Source organism: Sminthopsis crassicaudata, chromosome 2, assembly GCF_048593235.1.
Source record: "Sminthopsis crassicaudata isolate SCR6 chromosome 2, ASM4859323v1, whole genome shotgun sequence".
Lineage (NCBI taxonomy): Eukaryota > Metazoa > Chordata > Mammalia > Dasyuromorphia > Dasyuridae > Sminthopsis > Sminthopsis crassicaudata.
Window position 1 is genome coordinate 482,686,670 of NC_133618.1, and position 21,951 is coordinate 482,708,620.

The 21,951-nt window shown below is 36.6% G+C and overlaps 1 protein-coding gene across 6 annotated transcripts in view; it reads right to left on the reverse strand.

Moving 5' to 3' along the window:
* ABCC12 (ATP binding cassette subfamily C member 12) overlaps positions 1-21,951 on the reverse strand; it is a 77,215-nt gene that overhangs the window by 22,303 nt on the left and 32,961 nt on the right. For all 6 annotated transcript variants that reach the window (XR_012486816.1, XM_074293317.1, XM_074293316.1 and 3 more), the window contains 6 exons: positions 19,883-19,972; positions 19,042-19,145; positions 15,905-16,099; positions 15,098-15,324; positions 11,355-11,492; positions 7,440-7,626 (listed from right to left, as the gene is read on the reverse strand). Coding sequence is in view for 5 of the 6 variants with exons in the window: in XM_074293317.1 (XP_074149418.1) it covers positions 7,440-7,626; positions 11,355-11,492; positions 15,098-15,324; positions 15,905-16,099; positions 19,042-19,145; positions 19,883-19,972 (941 nt within the window). In the remaining variant the exon portion in view is untranslated. The remainder of the gene's footprint in view (positions 1-7,439; positions 7,627-11,354; positions 11,493-15,097; positions 15,325-15,904; positions 16,100-19,041; positions 19,146-19,882; positions 19,973-21,951) is intronic.

Here is a 21,951-nt window from a genome sequence, read left to right on the forward strand (position 1 = left end):
TGACAAGAGAAAAAATTTAAGAATTGTCAGACTTCCTGAAAATCATAACTTAACAAAGAACCTGGATGCCATATTTCAAGATGTAAGAAAACTATTGTCTATTAGAATCTATTAGAATCAGCAGGCAAAGTGAAAATAAGAGTGAATCTACTGATCAAACCCTAAATAAAACCCCAGACTAAATCCCCTCTCTACTGCAAGAATATCATTGCCAAAATCCAGAGCTTGCAAGTTAAAAATACTGCCAATCGGTATTGAAGAATTCAAATACCAATAAATCATAAAAAGGATCACAAAAAGACTTAGCAACAACTACTGTACAAAGAGAAGTATTCCTGACATTTCAATGGCTCTTGGTGACTCCATTAGTTTTTTCTTGGCAAAGAAACTAGACTATTTTGCCATGTTTTTCTCCAGCTCATTTTACAGATGAGGAAACTAAGGCAAACAGTAAGTGTCTGAGGCCAGATTTGAACTTAAAAAGGTGAGGTGCTCTTAAACATTACAAATAGTAAAAAAGAAAAAAGGCTTTACAATTCAAATATAACTTATCCTGAAAAACTACAGGAAGAAAAATAGACCCTTACTAAAAAAGACTTGCAAGCATCCTTGATGAAAAGATCAGTGCAGAATGGAATCTTTGAAATAAAATCATAAAAGACAAGAGAGACTTTGAAAGGCAAATACATTCTAACAAGTAGAAGAGACTAATTATAATGTACTTCAAAGAAGAAAAATGTGTCTCTTCAAAGTCTCACTGTCTGTAAAAATTACAAAGACTTCACAAAGAAAAACAAGTGGAAGGTCTAGTTTTAAGAGAGGGGGGAAAAGGAGGAAGGTATAAACTAGTGAAAAATAAAATAAGACAATATTTTATAATTTCTAATAATAGAGATATGTGAGAAAAAGAGTATACAATAAACATGGAGAGGGTGGTGATGGATAAGGAGACAGATCACAAACCTCACTATCTGAACCAGACAAAGGAGGGTTTAAAACACACACAAACCAGAATTAGATGTAGAAATTCACTATTACTGGAAAACAGGAGGAGGTGGGGCCTAAGACAGAGGGTAGAGCTGATAAAAGAGTCTTTGCCAACTAAACTGAGTGATCAGTATTCATATTGTGTAACGTGCTGTCGTCTCCAGAAGCTGCTGATCGCTCTCTGGGAGGAGATCTGCTGTGTCAACTCAAATCTCTTGGACAGATTCTTCTTCCTGTAGAGAACCGTTGTCTCCAGATAGTTGCCGTTAATTCTTGTCCAGAGAAGTTACTTCCCTTCCTGCAAAGAGCCGCATCAAGCCTGATGTAGAGCAGAGACTTCTCCTATCTCTGGAGTGCTGTCCTCTTTTATCCTCCCAGAGAATGGGCGTGGGATAATGCAAGGGCTTCTGGGAAGAAGTACTCCAACCGATGAACTTGCTCCTCTTAGAATTCCTAAGGTGTAAACTCCCTTTAAAGGTCCAAACCAAAGGTCTGAACCAGAGAACTATCAAGTCACCCTGAGTTCTCACCTTGTAATCGTCCAGACAACCTGAATTCTCACCTTGTCACTGTCCAGACAACCTGAGTTCTCACCTGGTAATCCTAACATCTCTCCCTTTCTTTTGATTTAGAACATAGGATAGTCATGACCTTGAAACATAAATCCATCAATATGGGAGGTATTATACATAAGTACATAAATTACATAAGCACATAGTAACATAATAACATAATACATGCTAGAAGTATATAACAAATAACATGATCAAATAATCATAAATTGAAATTTTATAAATGTCCATAAGTCTACTGTCCATTAGTCTCATCTTGTGTTAGGAAGTCCAATGATTCTTGCTGATTTTTAAAGTTCTTTAACAGTCTTATTAGCCATGCTCTTTCAGTGTCAGATGTTTCTTAGATTTTACCCTTTATTTTGAGGTCTTTCTCTTTTTTTGTCTCTCTCTGATGGACAAGGCAAATACAACTCGTTGGCACCCATCTGATTCCTTCTCTTGCTGAAGAAATACAAGAAAACCCTCTCCCCCAGGCAGTTAACCTATCTGGTCCCTTCCATTCACTATTTTCTGGGTCTCTCCACATCACCTGGCGATTATCTAAGGACAGTGGAGCTGCTCGCACTGGACACTGCCCTTCTGGTGGGTTATAAAACCTGTCTGCTGGAGCCAGTGCATCTTTGTCAAAAATTAGAAAATTAATGGTATAGAGAACTAAATTTAGAAGTTCTCTAGGGTTACCTGTGGCTCCTCCTTTCTTTTGTTTTTGGAGGAGTGTCTTTATATCTCTGTTTTTTCTCTCTACTATTGCCTGCCCTTGAGGATTAAAGGGTATGCCCGTGGTATGTAAAATCTTATACTGAGCACAAAAGTGTGCAAAATGTTTGGACATATATGCAGGTCCATTGTCTGTTTTTATTGCTTGTGGCATACGCATAATTGCAAATGCTTGTATAAGGAATTCAGTGACCACTCGGGCTGTCTCTTTTGCTGCTGTCATTGCAAATATGAATCCTGAAAAGGATTCTCTGGCACCAATTGTAACATGCTGTCATCTCCAGAAGCTGCTGATCGCTCTCTGGGAGGAGATCTGCTGTGTCAACTCAAATCTCTTGGACAGATTCTTCTTCCTGTAGAGAATCGTTGTCTCCAGACAGTTGCCGTTAATTCTCGTCCAGAGAAGTGACTTCCCTTCCTGCAGAGAGTCACGTCAAGCCTGATGTAGAGCAGAGACTTCTCCTATCTCTGGAGTGCTGTCCTCTTATCTTCCCAGAGAATGGGTGTGGGATAATGCAAGGGCTTCTGGGAAGAAGTACTCCAACCAATGAACTTACTCCTCTTAGAATTCCTAAGGTGTAAACTCCCTTTAAAGGCCCAAACCAAAGGTCTGAACCAGAGAACTGTCAAGTCAACCTGAATTCTCACCTTGTCCCTGTCCAGACAACCTGAGTTCTCACCTGGTAATCCTAATATCATTGACTATTTATGATATTATGTTGGTCCTCTTCAAGAACAAAGGATAACAATGAACCCAAGAGTGGTGTGGTAAGCAAAGAGAAGAAGCGTATAAAAGGATATAATGGAGGAGAAAAACACAATTAGCAGTCATGACTCAGTGAACCATAAAAGAGTAGCACAACAAATTAGAAAGAATCCAACAATGTTTACAAGAAAGTCTTTTCCATCTTTGTGAGCATCTCCCTAAGCTCTTTTAAACTTGGCCTTAACTTCTGCTTCTTATTAAAAAAAAAAAAAAAAAAAGGCAGTATTGTTCATAATCTGCTGTCATCCTTCTCCATAGGATTTCACACATGAGATAAAAAGGTTGGGAAAGGGTAGGGGAAGAAGATACCTAGAGGATCCTTGGGGAGATTAATAGAAATAGATTAATTAATAGCAAGGCAAGCTAGTGAGTAGAAGAAGAAAGAGTTAGCAGGGACAGTATATGAGTATGTATTATGTGTATATGCATATATGTATGTGTATATGCATGTAAACATAAATATATTATCCATGCTTAACTGTAGCCTGCTTGGAGGAGGTAAGGGAGAAGGGGAAAAGAAAGAATAAAGTAAAAACTATGCAGCAGAAAACAAAAGAAAATCTGTAAAGAAGCAAAGATGGACAATTCTGAATACAATGTGTTCTATTATGATATATGCTTTCTTGAAATGGAAAGTGTTACATAGTTTTAATCAACTCTTATGTTTTGTGGTGCATATGACAATGTTTTTCTTTTTCATGTTTTTTCCTATTTTCTATTTAAGTTTTAAATTTTAAAAATTTTTAAAGATTTTATTCATGAGTTTATTATCAAAATCAGTGGTTTTAGTCAAATAGAGACAGAACGACTAAGCTATGCAAAAGGATCTCTGGGCCATCTATTGACAAGTTTTAAATTGTAATCTTATGTTTTATTGAATTTATTTTGTGAAATATTTTCCAATTACATTTTTCCTTCTGAAGCAGTCAGGGTTAAGTGACTTGCCCAGAGTCACACAGCTAAGGAAATATTGTCTACTATGGTTCAGGGATTAAATGGCACATAGTAAACATTTTATAAATGTTTATTGAACTCAATTAGATTGAATGGTATTCAGTCCCCTTACCATTCTGGTTACCTTCAACTTCCCATTGTCTTTTCCAAATTGTAGTACCCAGAGCTGAATGAATATAATACTGTCCTCCCTTGTTCTAGTTATTATGCCTCACTTAAAGATCACCTTGTTTTTCCGCCTTATATTTCATACTGTTCACTCATCTTGAGTTTGTAGTCTAGTAAAATTCCCAAATCTTTTACCCAGGACCTCTTACATAGAAAGCATGTCATTCAAGTTGATTTTCTTTTCTCCTAAAGTGTTGAAGCTTTAAATTTTTCTTATATTCATATTCATTTTATTAGATTCAATATATCATCCTAGCTTTTCCGAATTCTTTTGTATCATAATTCTATCATGTTAGCTCTGCCTCCTAGTTTTTATCTACTGCATATTTGATAAGCATGCCGTCGATGCCTTCAGCAAAGCCACTGACATAAATATTAAAGAGCACAGACAGGGCATTGGGGCACCAGTCAAAACCTATCTTTGAATGAGGACTCTTTGGATTCAATCATTCAACCAGTTCTGAATATACCTTACTGTGTTTTTGAAAAAACCACTTCTCTTCATCTTGTTCACAAGGCAAGTGTGAAATAATTTTATGTAATGTTTTGCTAAGAAATTTAGGTATACAAATTTAAGTATTTAGGAATGTCATTTTCTTGGCATTCCGGAAGGAAGGAGAGAATGTTACTCTTATTTATTACTACCTCCTTTGTTTAAAATCTCAAAAAAACATCCTTTTAATATGACAGTTTGGAATTTTGTCAAGAGTTGAACTGGTCATTGCCAAGTCTACAGTATATAGACACTATCCCCTCCACTTAGAAAAAAAAAGTCAGTAGATTTGCCCTTCTCTTGTCCTGGAGCACCTTCCCAGTTTTTGTCAATCTTTCCTAAGTCATTTACAATGCCTTAGTACTCATATCTACCAGTTGTTTTAGAATCCTGCTATGTAGTTTGTCTGGACCTGTTCATCTAAACTCACTGAGAGTAGTTAGGTCATTCCTTATTATTTCCTCACTTATCTTGGGTTTCAGAAATACCTATTAACTATTTTTATTCTTTTCTTCCTAGTCTGAAACTAGTAGAGAAAATAAGATAAATTTGATTTGAGTTTTTCCTTCTATATCTTGAATCTTTTCCATTATTCTATCTCTACCTGCTCTAGTAGCAGTTCCATTCTCTTTAATCTTCCTGTTAACTCCACCATTACTAAAAATAAAAATGATCTTTGTGCTTTCAGCATTCTCTACCAGCATTAGTTCTTAGCCTTAGTGTGCCTGATCCTATTTTGACACTTATATACTATGCTTCTATTTTCGTCTGCTGTTAATCTAATCTTACTTCCATCTTTTTACATGTGTCTTTAAAAGAAAAAAGAAAAAAATGACTGATGAATTCTCTGTGTATCTATAAAATGTAGCTTTTTAAACAGTTTCTCCTTTTCTTGCTCATCAAAATTATTTTATTTGTATCTTCAGCATTGCATTGATAATCCCTATTGTACTAACTTCTGTGAAGTTTTATGCTAAGGGAACATATCTATTTTCCAACCTTTGACATCTAATTTTTTAAAATCTTGGGTGTACATATGACAAATTCTCTTCTCTTTTATTACAAATTCTAATTTGGGATGAACAAAGTTACCATTATTTCTACTTCAGAAATTAACTATATTCGTTATTTGTCAAATCAGAGATTTTTTTTCCTTCATGTCTCAGATTTTTTCCCTCTTTCTCCATTTCTACTTCAATAACCTCAGCTATAGGCCATTAGAGATGTCCATTGAGATTTCTGCAATAGTGTCTTAAATAATCTTTTTCTTCTTTTCAGTTCACATTCCCACAGCCACCAGATTCAACTTCCTAAAGTCCTATTGTGAGTGAATTACTGTTTTCCATGCACAAAAATGTAAAATAGTTGTGTGTTGCTTACCACATTAAGCTCATTATCTTGGCATTTCTTTAATTTGACCCCACATTGTCCAACCATTTTCTACCTTTTCTCAATGTGAACACTGATCCAGTAATGCAAATTTATTTATTGCTCCCTTTCCACTTCAATTGAAAAAGGTTAGTCCTCATTGTCTGGCTCATGCTATATTATCTCCTGTTTGTATGCTCTTCCCCTTTCTCTTTGCTAATTCAAGTCCTATTCATTTTTCAAGGTTCATCTCAAATCTACCTCTTCCCTTTGATAAGCATGCCACCTATGCTTTTATCCCAAGTCACTGATAAAAATAATGGGATGAATCAAGTCTTTCTTGATTATTCCAACTCAGAAAAAATCCTTTCCTCTTTAGAATTTCAATATATAAACTACATATATATATATGTATGTATACATATATATATATATGTTTTCTGAGTTTATATTTATGTATAAACAAATATATATAATAATACCCAGTTGTGCTGCATACATGTGTTTACAAATGTTTATATAATATTTTACATGTATGTTAACACATGTTTCATATCCACATAGTTTTTTATTCAAGTATCCAATAAAGAAGCTATGTCTGACTTTTGGGGTATTTCTACACAGGAGACAACAAACTTGTTAAATATATCTGATTTTATTTTCTTCTGTGATTTCAATTTGGGTTAAATTCTTATATTGGTATAGCAACTAGCCTTGGTGTCAGGAAAACCCGAGTTTAAATCTGGCCTTAGATACTTACTAGTTATGAAACCCTAGCCAAAGCACTTAACCTTTGTTTGCTCAGTTTTCTTAAAAGCAAAATGGCTATAATAGTAACATCTATCTTACTCATCAAATAAGATATTTGTAAAGCACTTTGTTCAGAGCTTGGAACATAGTAGGCATTTAATACTTATCTTCTTCCCTTTCTTTCTCTCTCCCTCCCTTCTTCCCTTGCTCCTTGTCTTTGTCTTCCTCCTTTCCCTCCACCCTCCCTTCTTTCTTTCTTCCTTCCTTACTTCTGTCACTTTGACAAAGCCAAAAATTTACGTCCAATTTGTAACCTCTCTTACAAGTCTCAAGTAGTTTTAATTTAGACACTACTTAAAAAGAACTTAATAAAATCAGAAAATAGATTTCATCAAATGTGAAATTTACTATAACTCTGTGGCAATGCAAAAACCATGATTTTTGGAAAACTAATAATAGAAAACCTAGATTTGACAAGATTGGAGGATACTACCTTTGAACTAATGAAAGGAGACAACTGAACATAAATGAACTGAGCACATTTCATTAAGCAAGAACAATTGTGGTTATCAGGGAATAGGGAAAAGTGTGTCAAAGGACCTTCTCTGCCCTTCTATTACCAAGTAATAGAAGTAAAGTCCAACTTCAGGTCAGATCTTACCTGGATGATATAGGACAAGGATAAACCTTTGGATGAAGCACTGATTGAAGAGTAACTCAGAGCCACCAGTGTGGCCACAATGAAAGTGACTAAGTTCATAAGAATATCCGTTCTTAGTGCAAACCACCTGAGTGCACAATTAAAATATAGGAGGTGACTGGAGTTTTCATCATTTAATGTCTTAAACCTGAAATAAAGTTTAAAGAAAAATAATCTTAGAATAGAGAATTTCGATTATTGAAGTATACTATTTTTCTACATCTACAAAAAGATGCTTAATAAAGATTAGAAGCATAGAGCATTTTCTATATAATGAAAAAACCCACTTATTTCATGGCCCTATCCCAATGTTCAATAGTTAGTTCCTTTCTGTCATTAGGACTATCCAAGAGAAAACGGCTGCTTGGGAGATGGATGACTTCCCTATACTAGTTTTCAAGTGATATTGTAAAGGGGAAGTGTGCAGGCCATATTAAATAGCTTCTAAAGTCCTCTTCAATGCTTAAGATTTTGTGATTCCATTTCTGTCCTTTTTAAAATCTTCAGACCATGTTGAGTTAACATGTTTTGTTTTGTTAACATGTAAGAAAGCTCATTTTTAAAAATGATGCTATCATATAATGTAGACAGACATCAACTATCACATATTTTTAAATATCCCCAGACTGGTCTTTTGACTAGCTTTGCAATAATTGCCTCTTTTTTCTTCTAAATTATTTTCTCCATTGCTTAGTTAAAAAAAAAAAACTTTTTAACTTCTATGATGTTTCTATTATATTGATATAAATTCCAAAAGTTCATTTGACAGTCTATAAAGCTATTAAGAGATGACAGGCATTATCTTCATGGTTTCACAAGATATAGAATAACCATCTGGGGTTCAAATTGAGAATATTTTCTGAAGTAACTTATTAGAATTAGAATTTAAATCCCTTTAGAAGTATATGATGTGAGATAAACCCTTGTCAAGAAAACTCATCAGTCACTTATTTATTTAAAAAAGTATGGGATAAAATATTCTTTAAGGCTCTTTCATAAGAAACTCTGGCAGAAAAAAATTGTAGGAAGTCAGAGGTTTAATCTAAGTGTTGACATATACATGATGATGAGGATAACTTCATTTCTCTCTTCCCTCTAACACAAAACAGGTATGTTTTAGGTTATATGATCAAGCCTGGTGATGCAAGACTAAAGCTTGGCTGATACTTTTGAGCATGGTGTCTACATTAAGTTTGGCTGGAGTTACTAGTTGCCTAATGGAGAGTTGGGGTAGGGATGGCAGACTGACCCAACTTGGAATGACTATGTCAGAATTCTGTGCTAATCAAAATGGGACCAAGACTAGATTTATACTCCATACATCCAATCTGAGTGAGACAAGGAAACATAGGTTCTTTACAATTTTTTTAAATTAAAAAAAGTTTCAGGTTATATGATTAGTAATGTTTTTAACCAAACTGATAATGTATAATAACCAGCTGGGATAAAAATTTCAGTTTGATCATATTTCAAAAATTAGATTTCACTGAGGAAATCAATAATAAACCCAATAACCCAGTAGTTAATACAAGCTTGTTTTCTAATTTTTTATGGGTTCACAAAAGTTTTACCTTCAAAAACCCTATTTTTAAAAATGGATACTTTTCACCCCTCTTCTCAGCCCTTTCATCCTCTTGGCTTCTGGTTCTTTCCCTCTCTTATCTCCATAATAGTTTAAAGGAAAAATAGTGAGGCTTCAGATATAAAGGATTGAGTATTTTATAGAAGACATGAGGTCTAATTTGTTGGTTGGGAAGAGAAACACTACTTTTTAAGTCCTTTTTTGCAGTAGCCCCCAAAATACAGGGGAAAGAGCTGTTTCTCAGGCCTTCCACTCTGCTAAAACTATTAACTAAGAGTTAATGTTGGGTGCTGCTCCCCGCCCCTTCCTTGCCATTAAGACTGGAAATTGAGTTTTACATACCATTATGACAATGAAGGATAGAAAAGAAAATCAATATCCAGGTGCTTACCACTTTGATTCCATCCTTGTCCAAAACTACCCTGGCATAAAATTATGCCATCTCGCCTCCTGCCTAAAAACCTGTTATACCCCCTATCTACCCAAGAATGGTCCTCCTCCCTTGTCTGACAGAGCCTAAGCCACAATTCAAAAGCTTTAAATACCAAGTCAACTCCTCTCCCTGTTCTCTCTCTGAAGTAAAGATAACAGCTGCAAAAAAAAAAAAAAAAAAAAAAAAAAAAAAAAAAAAAAGCATTCTCGGCTTCTGTATTGATACTGCTTGCAAATCCTAATTAGCTAAAATCCTAAATTCCCTGCCTCCGTGGTGCTGAATGCTTTGGACATGAGTCCCATCAGCTAGTCTAAACTTTCCATGTTAAATATTAACCAATCTCTGTCTTGCCTCAATTTCTTTGGTATTACATTAAAAGCATTTTATGGCTATAAAGAAACCTCTGTTTTAAATAGAAGAATCCTAAAGAATCTGAAAGATTTGGTTTGTACAGAAAAGCACTTCATTCCCATATCCCACTACTCTTTGTAAGCAATTGTTAAATTCTTTGTGAGGCCGTAAATTAGCTTCAATAAATAGTAAAGAACTCAGTGTAATCCAGTCCTGATGTATGTGCAGGTAGCATAGAGAAGTGGCTGCATATTTCTTGCAATTTAAGATGATGCTAAACAAGGTCATTTTCCTTTAAAGATCTCCCTTTACTGCCTATGACAATACCAAAAATGTCACCATTGGTATTAGAAAAGAATATGGTTCTCTTTTATAAATATATGGAGTTAAATTATTTTGGTTTTGAGAAATGGGAACTATTTTAATTACCTGCTGGAATTTCTTTCTTTGTCCCTTGGTTAATTGGGAATGGGGTGGTTAGTTAGTTATTGTACTGCAGGTAAAACTCCATTAGTGCCTACCATTGGGGAGTTCTCATTTGGCTAGGAGTGAACATGAGTGTAGAAGAATAAATGAATGAGCCTAATCCAGAGAGCCCAAGTTGGTGAATTGCTAGGACCTCTTCTTATTTAAAGTTCTGATAATGCTCAGTCTAGAGAGAACCAGGCTGATCAGGCTAGATATTGAATGAACTTTAATTTAGAATAATTTAAGGTTTGGGACTAAGTAGATTATTTCTCTTTGTACTTTATTTGCTTCAACCTTGATTTGTTCTTTTGATTCATAGCATCAGATTTAGAATTTGGAGTTTAGAGTTTTAAGTCAGTGAGTCAAGCTGGCTCAGGGGTTAGGAAAATTTAGAAGGCTTGAAACTTCAATTTGGAGTTTGTGGAACAGAAAAGTTTTGTAAGGAATATAAGGTGAAGGAGCTGTAGGATTGAAGTCAGGGTACTTTGATAAGAAGCTCATAGATCTGGGATTCCTAAAGCCCCAGGATTGGCTTTGGCCTCCTTTAAAGGGATTCATTTTTAAGTCTCCTAGCTTGGTCTTGAGGTCTCTATTAGCTATGGCTTTGTAGATTTCTTTTTTGAGATCACTTTAGAGTTTGTTCTATACAAGTGAGGCACATGGGAGGCCAACGGAGAAATCTGAAGGGACATGAAGGTAGGATGCTGCCAAAGGTAAATTGTACCAAGAACTCAGTTTCACTAAAGGCTAGCTCTATACAGGAAAAAGGCCTCCTTATTTAGAGGTAGTACTCCTATGTTTAACTCTATACTGCATATGGAAACAGTGGCTTGTTTGAGAAATTAGTGACCCAGTCATTACCACTGCCTCAGGCTGGCTTTTAATCCCTGAGCCTGGGGTTCTTGGATCCTCTGCTATATAAATGCTACAGAAGGTCAAAGCCCTCTGAACAGATAGAACTGAGTGCTGAAGTGTCATTTGTTCCTATTAACTTATGACAGATGCAAGACTGAGATGACTACAGGTTACTATTTGTGCTTACTTGCTGATAAATTCTTCCTTTTTATTATAGGCATGAATGATGCCCAGACCTTGCATGGAGGAGGTTATGTGAGAGAACCAAGGAGACCGACTGATGTTTTCCACCTTCTTCAGCTCTTGGATTCCTCTGTGGAAAATTCTACAAGAAAGCAGAGAAAGAAGGAAGACTATGTTTGGGGGCACTGGGAGCATCCTCAGGAAGTGACCACCACCTGGTGAGCTAACATTTACATGGGAGATCCTGAGAACCAATTTATATCAACCTTTAGATTTGCAGCTAAAACTAAATTGGGATAAAAGACCCAAATATCATCAATTTCTATCCCATGAAATTGTGAGATAATTCAGGAAGCTTTGTCTGGTATACTGATAGCTGGAGGGGAGGAGCAAATTCATGGCCGAATTTGTTTGCTCATCTATGAAATAGGAAATAAGTTTCTCATCAGATTTTTATAAGGAAAATAGTTTGTAAACCTTAAACTCTTAACAGTTTTCAAATGTCTAGCAATATCATAGGCTTTCGAGCTAGAGGAGACCTTGGCACTCATCTTGTCTGGCACCCTCATTCTAGTGAGGAGGAAACTGAGGTCAGGAGAGTACAAGTGCAAGTAACTTGCCCAAGATCACTCAGTTGCTAAGTAGCAGAGTTGATATCCCAACTTCAAGTTCTCTGGTTCAAAATCCAGTGAGAGTGTTCCATATATGTCATTTGCATGTCATGGTATCACTTCCCTTATGTCATGGTCCCCTTTGAGCACAAAGGACAAACAACTTGACAGGTCCTCTTTCTTGACAAGACTTTAGCAGTTAAAGAAGAAAACTGCAGTTCTTCAAAACAAAAATATTGTTGGTTGACCTACTCTGCTTTGCAAAGGAAATACAAACAGCCAAATGTCAGTTTGCTTGTGGTTCTTTTTTTGATGATCCAAATTGTTCTTCCCTTGCTATATGGGGGTAAACACTTGTGCAAAAACCAAATATTTCATTCAGCAATTGAGAGATGTATCTGCATTTTAAAGATTTCATCAAGATGTTTGGTGCTTTATCAGCCAAGTCTTTAACATCTCCCTGAATTTGGAGTCAGGTGACTTGAGTTAGATCTCTGCCTTTTCTACTCAATATATAATATTAGGCAAACCATTTCTCTCCTCAGGGCCTCAGTTTTCTCATGTATAAAAGGAAAGGATTGGACTACATGATCTCCTTTTAATTTTAATCCTTTTATGTTAACACTAGAAGGACCAGGTACATCAACTGAAGCAAAAAATTGACTTGATTTTTTGAGGTATTCTTTCATGGAAATTATCAGTATGGCTTTGCTGAAGTATATTTCTGGAGAGTTTTTCCTAATGTCAAGTTAATATAATGTATTCTATACTAAACAAAAGCCTCTTCTAGGGCCAAGATTACTCTTTTTCTGCTTTGAGGCAAATAGCCTAAATGGCATCCTTACCATTCTCCAGGGGAGGAAACCAGAGCTCAGAAAAGTGATTTTCCTAAGGCTACAGAAGTGGAAATGTCAGAACCAGAGTATGAACCTGTTCTGACTCCAGATGCAAAATTTTGTGCACTGTACCAGGCTACTTCCCTCTATAGAACTCACTATGATTAGTCTGCAGATCCAAGCTTCAAAACAGGATATATCCACTGTACTGATGTTGAAGTATCTGAAATTCAGACTAGTTCTACAATTCTTAGTACTGTCCTTGACTAGCATAAGACTTTGAGTAATAGGCTGCATACTGTAATAATTCTGTGTATATTCTTTTTTTTTAGAATTTTTTCCACAGTATATATGCATGAGCAATTTTTTATAACATTATCCCTTGTATTCATTTTTTCCAAATTATCCCCCCCTCCTTCCACTCCCTCCCCCCGATAACAGGCAATCCCATACATTTTACATGTGTTACAATATAACCTAGATACAATATATATGTGTAAATACCATTTTCTTGTTGTCTGTGTATATTCTTTACACACACACACACACACACACACTCTTATTTCTCTGGACCATAGTTTTATCATCTGCAAAAAGAGCAGATTGGATTAGATGATCTCTAAAATTCCTTTTCAGTTCTAACATTCTATTATTTTCTATCATGAGTCGTTTCTCATTCCCTAGATTCTTCTTTCTAGTTGTACTTAGCTAGAGCACAGAATCTGAGCAGTAGGAAGGATTAGAGAAAAGTCGTCATATTGATAGCAAGATTTTTCTTTTACTTAAAAAAGGAATAGGTTTTACTTGCTTGGTTACAGTCAATGACAAAGTCATTACCCCTAGGATAAGATGAAATCATATTGTAGAAACCTACAATTCTGAAACCAAACTTTTTCCAAGATTAAAACAGGATTAAAATAAATAAAATGTGCAAGGTGAGTTTGAAATTCTTAGTCCCCAAACACAATCTTGAATAGATTCTACAACTATTTCCTTCTTCCATTCTCTAACAGTTAATTGAAGCTGATCTTTGAAGGATATTCTTAAATACTCTATCATGACTTGTAATGAAAAATATTAAAATAAAAGGTACCTCTGTATGCCTCTGCCATGGACAAGGAAGGAAAGGGGAAACAAACATTTATTAAGTTCTATATATCTATATATACCACACATAATAGAGGCTGTATGTTGCAATTAAACTGAATTAGAATTCCTAGCTTACTAAGAGCTAAGTGTTTGAAAGCCTGCACCTTCTAACGCACTGCTTTTTTCCTTAGAGTTTATCAGTCTTAGGACCCCCAAAGCTTACATACTTAAATTCCTTTCTGTTGGCCCAGCCATGTTTAAAGATATTAGCTGAATTAGGCCATTTTCTGGCCTTATACCAGATTCTGTTTCCCAATCAAGGGATGCTTTAGTGTTTCTTGAAATTGTTCCTTGTTATGTCACACATTTCAGTGTCCTCACTCCCTCTGGCTAAATTTTAATGATAAAGGTATAGAGATAGTTGGTCAAACTAAGTACAGCTAGGGATGGGAATGACCCAGGATAGAGAAGAGAAATAAATGATAATGGTGGTAATAATGAGTTAGGCAGTAAAACGATTACCTCCTTTTTTTCAGATGAGAAAACTAGACCACAAAGGTTAAGTGACTGGCTGATAATCATACAACTAGGAAGCAGCATAGCTAAGAGCCAAGAAAGTTCATAGCTCTATAAGAGTGAGAGATCAAGAAAAACTGTTTTAGCTTTCTCAAGCCATCCTGATGCTTCTTCCTTTTAATCTGTTATTGCTAGGCTTTCTGCTCCAAGACACAATCAGTGGGATCCCCAAGCTTTTCCACTATTCATTAAGACTGTCCATCTTTAGACAAACTGATGTATTTTTCCAAAGAGGAGTTCATTTATATAGCAATAAAAGATTAGAATGCCAGAACTGGAAGGGCTCTTAGGAATCACATTATGTATCATTTTACAGAGAAGAAAACTTAGGTTCTGAGAAGACCAAGCCTAATTTTTCTGGAGCTGTCTCTGTCCTCTCCTTGAGATATGAGCCAGAGTCTCCTAAGATGAGATTGGGATATTTGAAACTTGATTCTGACATTAAGAGCAAATATCTTTCAGAAAATGTCTTTTCTTTGACAGAAACTTTAAAAATTGATTTATTCTATAACTTGGGTAAAATTAAAAGATAATTTAACTATTACACAGTATTTATGGCTATCATAGTACTAGTGTGCAAAGGATCTCTGATTACACTCCTAAATAAGCCTCAGTAAACAGCAGCAACAACTTACCGTAAGAGAATGTAGAAAATGACAGCTAGGCCAGCCAATACAAAGAGTACAGCAGGAAATACTGCTGCTAATATAACTAGAATAGATAACACCATAGAAAATTGCTGCAAAAAGTTCTCAGCATGAAATGGCAGCCTCACATCCAGCTCATCCATGTCCTTGGAAAAACGGTTCATTAGCCTGCCAGTGGGTGTTGTGTCAAAGAAACTCATTGGACTTTTTAAGATCTGTGAGGGAAAAATACAGGAATTCTTATGGAATAGTGATCTTTGGTGCAATGTTCCAGTGTCATTGAGCAACCTCAAAACTACTTTGCTAAAATTTGTATTATAGAACCGAGAGCTGAAAAATACCAGAGAGATCATCTCATTCCACACCAACATTTTACCAGTGGGAACACTGAGGTTCCAACTCAAGGCTCTTTTTACTTTACAGCTAATTGAAAGCCAAAGAGGGTAAGCAGCTTGCCCAACTTGTAAGACTCTTTAGAGCTCACCTAGTCTGAACATCTAATGTCATAGTTCTTGCTAAATGTGGCCCCACAGATTGTTAGCAGCCAAGGCATAATTTGTATCCCAGGCCTCTTGACTACAAATCTTTCCTTCCATTATACCACCTGGAAATCAGAATATTTATTCCCAACATCCTTGTTTTACAGATGCGGAAAACAAAGCTCAAATAAATAGTACATCAATGACGCAAATTCAAGACTCAGTTTAAGAAATTCCATGTGTTTTTTTTTCATTTTCCACCATAGCTGCTTACCCCAGAAATCTCTGATTTTACAAAATCCCTATTCAGCCCTACCTTTTCAAATACTCTATCATGCAATTTGGAAGATGCCATTAGAGTTGTCTTGGTGAAAATGTATCCTTTTATAATGCTGAAAATGATCACAGCCATCATACTTGCCACATACACCGATTGGTAAATGGGTTGATTGGGATTCATTAATATATCACTACTCTGACAAGTGGTCTCATTACGAGATCTACAGTTCATCTGTGAAAAGAAAACAGACAAGAAATTCATGAAATGGGTGATGCACCTGAATTGTCTTTTGAACAAATTAAGGGAAGGAAGGTTAAAAGAGCATTTCAAGGAGAAACTGAAAAGGAGGATAGGATAGATTTTAAAAACTTGAATTGTGTCTGATAACATAAAGTTGGCTATCAACTTTTATATTTGTGTCTCGAGGACCAGAAATCCGGGGCAACCATTTCTCAGTGTAGGGGCATATGCTCATTAGGTTTTGCCATTTAATGAGAAAAGCAAACAAACAACTGCATCTTTCAAAAGTAATTGGATAGCTGACAGAAGCCCCAAAGAGAATTCATCCCTTTGGCCTCTGTAATCTCAGCTGTGTTTGGCATGAGAGCACTAAGGAAGCAAATTGAATATGTTGTGAAATAGCTTAGATCAACTTAAAAGTAGCATGAAGTGAATGGCATACCAGAGCATTCATCACTACTACTTGCTATAAATGTTTTTGGAGAAGTCATTTTACATATTGGAGTCTCAGTTTTCCTGCCTACAAAATAAGATATATATGTATATGTGTGTATGCCTATTTTAATTTTTAAAAAAGGAGGTAACATGCACAAAATATTTTGAACCTCTTATGAGAAATGTGTAAAATAAATTCAAAGGATTCTCATTATGATCTTAAAATTACTTTCTGGTTCCCAAATCTTTTAAGTGAGAATGTAGCTTTCTGATGGCAAACCAAGAAGACATAATACACTGATTAGAAATGCCTTTTTGGGAGCAGCTAGTTGGTGCAATGGATAGCCCACTTCACCAGCTCTGAAGTTAGGAGGACCTGAGTTCAAATCTTGCCTCAGGCACTTAACACTTCCTCGCTGTGAGACTTTGGGCAAGTCACTTAACCCCAATTGCCTCAGCAAAAAAAGGAGGAAGAAGAAGAAGAAGAAGAAGAAGAAGAAGAAGAAGAAGAAGAAGAAGAAGAAGGAGGAGGAGGAGGAGGAGGAGGAGGAGGAGGAGGAGGAGGAGGAGGAGGAGGAGGAGGAGGAGGAGGAGGAGGAGGAGGAGGAGGAGGAGGAGGAGGAGGAGGAGGAGGAGGAGGAGGAGGAGGAGGAGGAGGAGGAGGAGGAGGAGGAGGAGGAGAAATGCCTTTTTAATTTTCTCTGGAATGTGTGTTTAAATTTGTATGACTGTTAAGGAACAAACACAGGTTGTTTTCTAAACATTTTTATTGCTTATGACAATAACAAATGGAAATTATGAGATTGATGGATGAGTCTTTTTTTTCCTGAAGCAATTGGGGGTAAGTGATTTTCCCAGAGTCACACAGCTAGGAAGTATTAAGTGTCTGAGGCAAGATTTGAATTCGTGTCCTCCTGACTTCAGGGCTCGTACTCTATCCACCACACCACCTAGCTGCCTTGGATGAGTCTTTTACTTTATAAAAGACTCAGTTTTTTCTTCAACGTATAACTTATAAAGGACCCAATTGGGGAAGAAGACTCCATTATACTCTAGTTTTAGACCCATCATTTATGGAGTAGGGAAATGCATAAATATGGAGATATTATGAGCCAAGTTGCCCTTGTAAGGGTAAAGAGAGAAAATAACATCAAAATCCTCATAAGTGCTTTCCAGTCTTCTGGTAAGACTTTAAGAGTTCTGTCAGTAACTAAATCTCTTCTCCTGGTATCTTGAAGCTCTCCTTTGGAAAGATAAAATCACTTTGGGAATCTCTTTTCCCAAGGATGAAGAGTTTTTGTTTCCAAGCATCACTTCTAAAAAGATGGGTTCATTTGGTTTTCCCAAAGGTTGGTAGAAATTTCTAGGATGTGTCTAATTTCAAAAGTTCTTTGGGATTTAGTAGATGTCTGCATGATGAGGGCATTTGACCCTTTTACCAAATCAGCATTTCACTATGGCTGCTACAGAGAATTCTGTAGTAGGGATAAATGGAAAATCACTGATCAGGATATTTTGAAGTGGACATTTATCTGCCTAAGGTGGAGATGCCACTTTCTGAGAGTATACAGAGGGGGGAAGCAAATAGTCATTCCCATTTGTGGCTATATTTTAAGACCTATGAAAACTGCTTCTTTTTCATATTTAAAAATCTTTTAAAATTGTTTCTTCTTAAAAACACTTTTGGTTCATGAGATTTAGAGCTTCAGGGGACCAGAGAGACCCCTACCCCAATACCTTCATTTTACTTATGGAAAAATTGATGCCCAGAGGGGACAAGGTGATATAGGTAGTAATTATCAAAGCTAGGACTTTAATCCTAATTAGGTCTGATTCCAAACCTAGTGCTTTTTCCAACTATAAGAGGATTCCAAAAATTATAATTTAACCACTTCACTTTGCTAATTAAGAAAAACTGGGGCCCATTAAAGACAAAGTGACATGCTCAAAGTCAGGCCCCCTGATTTCATATAAATTGCTCATTTTGGCAAGATTCTTTCTTGGGAAAACAAATATTTGGGATCTGAATTTGAGGCTTCCTTGGTTTTGATCATGGGGCACATGGAACTTTGCAGCAGGCCACTACCTCATAGAGGTTAGGCTTCTTCCCTGTGGTTTCTGCCATCCCAAGTGTGCAATGGTGTTTATTTATCCTGTTTATACCACTTGCCCCGCTAGCTTGTGGAACAGATCCTACCACCCATTTTCTGGATCCTCTTCCTTTGGAATCCCACACAAGGCCCACCTTCCCTCACAGCCTCAGATGAGGAAAAGGCTAATACCTCCATCTTTTCTAAGTAACTGTCCCAAAGGTTGGATCCTTCCCTCCCTCACTGGACTATTTTTGCCCCAACTTACAGTACTTTTAATTATGCCTCTAAATGTTAGTGAAGACTTGAAAAGCATGTTTGTATTTAGTAAATTGAGAGTAAAGGTGGCTAACTGAAGATATCATTATTACTTAAACTTCTTTAAAAAATAAAATGAATGAAACTTACCCCAGATCCTTGATCTAGCCAGTAACCTAACCACCAGTTGCTAAAGGCTGAACTTCCAATCATCAAAAAGAAGAGAAACACCACGGAGATGGACAGGATATATCCTAGAAGAGGAGGGGGAGAGGGGAAATCCCCAAGCTAGTTATTTACATGACAGAAGGCAGGTTTTTCTGTCTTCCTGGAATCCAAATATTTTGTAGGCTTTTAAATGTTCAAAGCAGTGTTTGCAGCTGCCCATTCAATTATAGCTACCTATTGGAAACCATCTCAATGGGAGTGTTCACATATAAAATTCTGTGCACAAAGCACTGTCATACTGGATTTATTTGTTCCCTTCAATTGGAAAATTGGGCCTGATTGTCTGCCTATGGCACTGGAGTGTTACAAAATTTTTCATTCATTGAGGAACCTCAGAATTCTTAAATAGAATGCTGATCTTGAGAGGAAAAATGCAAAAATTATAAGCAACAAAGATTTCACATCTCCAAGTTTGGCACATCCCATTGTGGTGGGGATTTTGTTGTGAAAGCGGGTACTATTTTGAATTGCCTGCAGTCATATTAGATGATCAGAACACTACATTTTAAGTAGGTGAAGCTGGTCTGCTTCTGATTCGAGGAGCTGACTTGATTTTCCCAATAATATGGGCTGGCGTCCCTACTGGAGGTAAAGAATGATTCCACTGAAATACTGAATTCATCTGACTTTAGAGTTCAGGAAGAACATTGATTAACAGCCTTACTATAAAGCAGTAATTATTAAAGAGACTGTACGATGTGTACTGAACGATTTTACAAAGCATTAAAGCATAAATTAAACCCAGAGATGTTTTATGCCAGACCTCCAGCAGCCTTAATGTACGTGTGATACGTTCTCCAGGTCACTGATCCTTCCCGGGATGTTTCAGTCTGAATGAGTTGGTGCGTAGGAACTGCCAAGAAAAACACAAAGTGTTGTAATCAGTAACTACATATAAGATCCCCTGACTTCTAGTTGTGCACAACAAGTAGTTGGACAGAATTCAGCCCCTGTCACACTGTCACCCTAAGTCCTGTTTCTGTGCATCTAGAAAATAGCTCCCTTCTGTCCAAAAACTTAAGGTTAAATAAAATAGAGATACTGGCTGCAAAGGAGCCCCAGCAGCCCTGTCTGAATGTACCATTTTCTGATGTTGCCCTTTTCCCACCTCCTACTCCTCAACAGAGCAAAATGAAAAGGTCAACACCCAAGCAAAGTCAGAAATCACATGCCTTCTTCTAAGCAAAAGGCAGTTATGAATAGAGTCAGGCTGATGAGTGCACTATGGATATACAAACTCTGCCCTGGTAAGAACAACTTTCACAGCTCAAGAGCAGCTCACTGAATAGAAACTCCATTATATGCTGGCTGAGAACCTTTATATTCCTTTGAACATACTTAGCAGGGCCTGAGAACATTATGCCTCTCTCTAGGATGGCAAAATGAAGGTGAATTCTCATAGGTCTCAAGATTCATACATGCAGGTCCTAATGACTGTCCTCTCAGAGTGCTAAAAAATTGACCATATCCTTTCCTGAGTTCATTAGCATTACATCTGTAATGTTTTGTTTTGTTTTGTTTTGTTTTGTTTTGTTTTGCTTTTTAATTGAATTCTACAAAATGCTCTTATACTGAAGGTAGCAAATCTCAGTTTCTTGAATCAGCTTATATATTCTTCCCATTTTCAGTAAGATGAGCTATTGATGGTCACAAAAATTTTAGATGAATAGACCTACTAAGGGTCAAGATGAGCCTAGGGATGGGTATAACACCATTTGACCTTGAGAGTTGGGGTAATGTGGTCCAATTGTTCTTATGTACAAAGTGGAAGCACCTAATTTATTTTCTGCCAACTTTGTTGAATCTGTCATTTCAGGCCCTCTTTAGGACCATCTTCCCCCTCTTTCCTTCCATCATGTAGCAAAAAACAGATGGTTCCTACTCTGAGGCCCTGGAACAATCAAAGGCAACAAAATGATTTCCCTTTCCTCAGCCTCATGTCTATCACATACCTTCTCTTTAAAAGGCATAATTTTATAGCTTATGGTTTGTCATACATAAAACCCCAACTTTGAAAAATTATCCTTCATCTTATCCCTTTTTAAGGATTTGTTACTCCCAGATCTGCCAAAGGAGCAGCATGGTGTGGTGGCAAACACTGACTGGTCTGCAGAGTCAGGCAGTTCTTATTCCCTCATCAAGCTGAGTGGGGTGGCCAGGGGAGACGACCTCAACCTTTTGTTGCCTTGGCATCTCCTACACACTTTGGCCAAGGCTAGATGAGCTTTGTTTTTTTTCTTATTGTTTTTCATGCCTCTGCTGAATTAGGACTTCCAACTCAAGGACAGGAACTGGTATCTCTTTAACCCACAGTACTTAGCATAGGGCTGGGCATCCAGTTGAGTGTTTATAATACAACCTAGAGTCAAGAGAGGTCAGTTTGAGTCTGGATTTTGCCACTTATTAGCTGTGTAATTGTGGGAAAATCATGATGCCTCTCCTGGCTACATAGTCCTTATCTGTAAAATAGGAATGATAAGTTTTGCACCAAGCCATTGGACCATTGTTAAAACAAACAAATAAACAAACAAAAAAAAAAACCTTCCTGAACTATATTAAGTAATTATTAAGCAACTATATTGAGTTGTCATCAGTTACCATAGATAATAGTTTAAAATAATGCATAAATGAATGAATGGCACAATATGGCTTGGAATCAGGAATGCCTAGGTTTGAGTCTTACCTCAAAAACTAGGTGACATGAAATGTCACCTAACCTCCCTTAGCCAATTTTCCACATCTGTAATATAAAAATAATGTCTTCAGCACTTGTCTTACAGGGCTGTTGTCAGGATCAATATTTTATGGAGATTGCTTTGCAAGCTAAAAAAC